At 35.0% G+C, this 5,596-nt stretch overlaps 1 protein-coding gene across 1 annotated transcript; it reads right to left on the bottom strand.

The window, feature by feature from the left end:
• Nucleotides 1-2,122: 2,122 nt before the first annotated feature.
• BDBG_02258 (uncharacterized protein) lies at nt 2,123-4,824 on the bottom strand. Its single transcript, XM_002627541.2, has one exon. The coding sequence runs from the start codon at nt 4,762-4,764 to the stop codon at nt 2,410-2,412; it is 2,355 nt and encodes a 784-aa protein (XP_002627587.1). The 5' UTR covers nt 4,765-4,824; the 3' UTR covers nt 2,123-2,409.
• Between the last annotated feature and the right edge of the window lie 772 nt (nt 4,825-5,596).

Genomic DNA, 5,596 nt, shown 5'->3' with positions numbered 1-5,596 from the left:
ATATTATATATTCAATATTAATCTTATCTTATAGAGTTACAGTTAGACTGACCGTCTGACCGTGTCTGAGACCAGAATCAGAATTTTTAATAGTTTCATTACTAATTCAACTGATCTCATTACACAGGTTTAACATTAGATAGTAGTCTCATACTGTCTCAGTGAGACTTACTGTCTAATCTTATCACATTTTTCAAATGAGATCATGATTTTCACTTCTCAATTTAAATTATTTTTATTGCTTTAAATGACTTTAAATCTTATTTAAGTGTTATAAAAAAGTGTTACTTTTTAAAAATTTAAAAATAGTCTAAAAAAAACCTTAAAATGTCTAAAAATAGTCACTTTATATCATGAATGAGACTAAATGAGATCAAATGAGATCACTTTCTCATTTTTTTAAAGTCATGGTTTCACTTTGAGATTTCATATATAGTCACTTTGCAGGTTTGTTAAATAACTAGTCTCAGTGAGATTCACATCAAGAAATGTATGAGATCAGATTAAATGAGATCAAATGTGAAATTTATAATTTCACCAGTCAGTCTAGTTACAGTATTATCAGCTTCTAAGATTTTAATAGTGATTTAAATATTTTTAACAAGACTTGACAGTATACATCTATATAGAGACTTAAAATGAATCGTTCACTTCTCAGAATTAATATAATGTGTAAAAGAGAATTCTTATTAAGTTTTTAATAAAATATCAGTTTTATTAATAACTTCTGAATCAGTTAAAATGTTAATATATCAGACTTTATAATTAGAGCTATTAAATGTAATCACTGATTTAATATTTAGTGTATATTTAACTTTCTTCTAGTATTTCTGCAACTCATCTCTTATAATATTTTATAAGCTTTGTACAGAGATAGACATAGTGAGATATTATATAATTCTAACTACAGTTATTTAATTTCAGAGTATTATCTGTATAAGATTTATAAGATTGTCTACAGTGTAATAGATAGATTAATTCAGATCATTATTAAAAGTCAGTATTTTAAAGATAAAAGATAGTGAAGAATTTATTAAATTAAAATAAACAGATTCTGTAAATAAATATTAACTCTACTTTTCTTTGTTCTGAAGCTTCTTCATTATTTCATTATTAAATTTCATACTCTGATAAAAACTGATCTCAGTCTTATTCTATAAGTCAGAAACCTTCTTATAATAAGTAATTATTCTATTAATAAGTTATTTAGTAAAGTAGATAATTCTGAGCCTTGAGCTGAACTCTGAAGTCACAGATATATTACTTATATTAAGATAACTCTACTTCTTTTAAATATGTAAAAAAAAAAGTAATATTCTTTATAATAAAGAATATACTTTTTCAAAAGTATATAAATTTACTAATTAATATATTCAGAGAAAATGAAATATCTCTAATAAAAAGTAAGAGTCTTTTTAAAAAAGATAAACTACTCTTATCAAAAATATTAATATAATATTCTAAAAAGAAAAATATGCTGTTCAGACTATTATCTATAGAATAGTTAAAGATTGTATTAATTAAACTAATTATATAACTGTATCTGAGATTGAAATCAGAATTTTTAATAGTTTTATTATTAATTCAACTAATCTTATTACACAGTTTTAACATTAAATAGTAGTCTTATACTGTTTCAGTGAGACTTACTATCTACTCTTATTACATTTTTCAAATAAGATCATGATTTTCACTTCTTAATTTAAATTGTTTTTATTGCTTTAAATGACTTTAGATCTTATTTAAGTGTTATTAAAAAGTATTACTTTTTAAAAAATTAAAAATAGTTTAAAGAAAACCTTAAAATGTTTAAAAATAGTAACTTTATATCAAGAATGAGACTAAATAAAATTAAATAAGATTACTTTCTCATTTTTTTCAAGTTATGATTTCATTTTGAGATCTGATATACAGTCACTTTTCATGCTTTTTTAATGATTAGTCCCAGTGGGATTCATGCTAAGAAATGTATGAGACCAGATCAAATGGGACCAAATGTGAAATTCATGGTCCCGGCGGCCAGTCTAGTATTGATAGATCTATCTACAAGAACATAATATAGTGGTGGGTCACGTGATCTAGTGGGATCGCTAACCGCAACGGCCGTAACGGCCAACACATACTGCTCTCGCTTATAGTCATGCTCGCCACGCCGTTACGATTGTCCCTGTTTTCTAGCTTTAGTGTACTTATGCCTCGTCAATTTCCTTTATCCCGAAGTCCTCTGCGAAGGAGAATATTATATAACTATTTTAATACGTGCTACTGATAAAAAAATACATTCTACTTTACAAAAAGGCCTCCAAACTAATTCAAATCCCAACGCATGGGTTTAGGCAGGGGTATATATAAAATCAGAAGAAGGGGAGGGTCTTAAAACAAAAGGAGAATAAAAGAAGATTAAATACATTACTTCAACACCTCTGAGTCAATCTGAGCTTCCTGAAGTACCTGTTTCATCATAAAAGACAAATTTGGATTGGGGGTTTTCCATCTTCCATTACCAGGGAAAACATCCCTCCGTAGCTTGTTGACCCAAGGAACCAATGGTTGATAATATTCCGTAAAGTTCTTTCTTGTGGACCGGAGAAAGTCACTTTCATCACCTATTTCCCCTTTCTTTAACTTGGCCAACTCCTCTGTGTCCACATAGTTCCACTTCTCAAAGGATGGAACAGTCCTCCCCTTCCCTAGCTCATCATAGTGGATGCATATCCAAAAAAGCACCCAGAAGAATGACTCAAGATCATGCATGAAGGAATGCTTTTCACCAAGAAGTACGCCAATGGACATGAATGCCCGTGTGCCAGTTTTGCCCCGAGCTCCTGAAAACCCCTCTCGTTGCTCCTTGATTGCAAGGTCCAAGTCAATCAGGAATGACCGAAAGGAAGGATTATCATCATCTTCATTCATCATGAGGTTGTTTGGTGAGATATCACATTGAAGCATTCCAGCCATTTTATGTAAAGACTCATATCCTTCAATGCAGCCCTTCAGTGTCTCGAGCAGGGCAACCCTCGAGCTTGCTTTGTAGATTGCCTTCCCGTAGTCACGGACGATAACACGACGATGCACGCGGTTTGTAATTCTTGTTGCCTTAACAGGAGAACTAGACTGAATCCGTTTTCTTGGTGGCGGTAGAGATGTGTCGGCGCGGCTGGAGGACCGCTTCCGCCCAGTGGTACTGCTACTTTGTCTATCTAGTGAGGTGCGGGGCTCACTTCTACTCAGAGGCAGCATCAAACTGTTTAACATCTGTGTAACATCCAGGCCATGTCGAACGGTGTTAAGAATATCATCATATTTGCCACTCACGCAAACTGTCTCATGATGATAGTATCTCGCTACATTGACTACATTCTTCTCAGTTGCCTCACGCAGCAGTTCACCTTCTTCATCGCGCTCTGAGTATTGCCATGAGTCTTTGATCACAAGAGGTATCTGCGAATCATCGTTCTCTCGATGAGCCTTCCAGCAAGTTGTGGCACGGCCTGCGATGCACTGTGCCCGCGTCATCAATCTGTCAATGATGAGACGCTCCTTTTGCCCATTTCGTTCAATGTCAATATACTTAATGCCTTCGGCATCGATAATGGTGGGATCATATCCAAGCTGCTCCTTGTTCATCCAGAGAAATCCAAGCACGGTGGCAACAAATCGCTGTCCCTCTTTATTGATGTCAAAGTGCGCGGATGCAATCGCACCTAATCGATCGAATTCCCATAACCGCATAAGAGATCCGCAGAGTGTGAAGCCAAGAACAAAACGACGAGTCTCCTGACACAAAAGTACTTCTCTTGCATACCTTCCCAGATCAAGACCTGCCAATGAAGGTTTATCATATCCGCGGTTATTCTTCAGTTCTCCTGGTACAAGAATCTGCCGCCAGTGATACTCAACAGCTTTATCAGTGGCTGGACCATCCACAATGCCGATATCAAGCTTACGTTTCGCCGTGGAGCCTAATAGAGGTTGATGAGGCTGTACCAATAACCTTCGTTGAATGTTGAAGGTCGGAAACAACTCTTCAACATAGCCTGTGAACAGAGTTATCATTTGGGAAAGCCATTTCAAGACATCTTGCTCCTTTGCATCCTCAGGCCATTCCTTCCAGCCATCCTTCTTGTGGTATTGCGGGGTATCGCCCTGTGTGCAGTTCTTAAGAACTGTCTCAGCAATGTTCTCAAGATCCGTCACTTCTCCAAAGAAGGCTTTGTAGAACTCAGGGATATCAATGAACATCGGTCCTATATCCTCTTTCAGCACATTATCGATGTCTTTGCGATATTCACTCGAGTTGACGAGGCTGCTCATATTATACGTAATTGGGGTTTTTCGATCAAATGGCGCGCTAGGTGGAGGAGTGGAATGCAGAACAGTAATAATGAGGTTGATAACAGCAGTCCAGATGTCCATGTCTGGCGCCTTTTGAATGACAAGTTGTGACAGTGCGCGGTAGAGTTCATAGCTGAAGTCATCCTGTCGAGCATGTCTGAAGAGATTAGAGATGTCTGAAGCTAGATCGCGATTGCCTAATCGAGAGGAAAGATTGAAAGCCGACTTTTGCGTCATCAAAGCGCCGAGAAGGTCCGATATTGCCTCTTGACAAACTGAGGATGGAGTATCGACGGCACCATCATGGGAGTTTAGGTGCGGCCGGTAAGAATGCTCTGCGTCTTCAAGAATATCTCGTAGATAATCCAGAGAGGTTTTCAATGGGTGCTTTACAACAATATCACAATCGAATTGAGTAAGGCTCGCCATTTTTAGAACCTGTGGTCAGTTTTACAGAAAAGCGACCAGCGACGACACACTGGGCAAATGGCTGTTGGTGATTACCTACTACAACCTACCCTAATCACGTGCCACTCAACTTATATCCATACGGGGGAAGAACGTAGACTTATTATACGACCGGATTATGGTTGTTCCACTGTGCCAATCGGCGACACGGCCGCCGAACCATAAATCATAGTATAATGATGAATGAACTGTGAAATCACAGTAAATAGAGTATGAACAGAAAAAAATCATTATTATATTAACAGTGTCATCAATTTCTATCTATATAATTACTAATTATCAAAAATATCTCATTCACTGAAATTATCTTTTATTGAAAATCAATCTTTTGAAGTGTCTGAATTAGTCTTTATTTTCAGTTATAGTCTTATTATTAATTATCTTATTAAATCTGTGAATTAGAATTAAAGTTTCTGAACTAGTTATTATCTGAGAAGTACTATTATTAATCATACATTATTTAAGAGTGAGAGTTTCAGAGTAATTGAGAGCTGAGTATTTAGAGACTTATATAATTATTAACTTCTGAATAAATCTAAGAATCAATTCACTGACTCTAACTTACTGTTTCAGTGATTATTTTATAAGTTCAGAGACTCAGAACACTTATTAGAATCAGAAGATTAAAGAAGAAAAAGAGAATAGAATTGATAATAATAATAGAGAAGCTGATAAGAGTTATAAAAAGAGAAAGAGAATTATCACTATTAATAGATTTCTTATCACTACTACTCTTATTAACTGTATTACTAAGAAGTTTGATAATTATTTCAAATCAGTTTATTATTTCATA

Source organism: Blastomyces gilchristii (genome assembly GCF_000003855.2).
Source record: "Blastomyces gilchristii SLH14081 genomic scaffold supercont1.3, whole genome shotgun sequence".
Classification (NCBI taxonomy): Eukaryota; Fungi; Ascomycota; class Eurotiomycetes; order Onygenales; family Ajellomycetaceae; genus Blastomyces; species Blastomyces gilchristii.
This window is presented reverse-complemented; position numbering and strand designations above follow the sequence as displayed.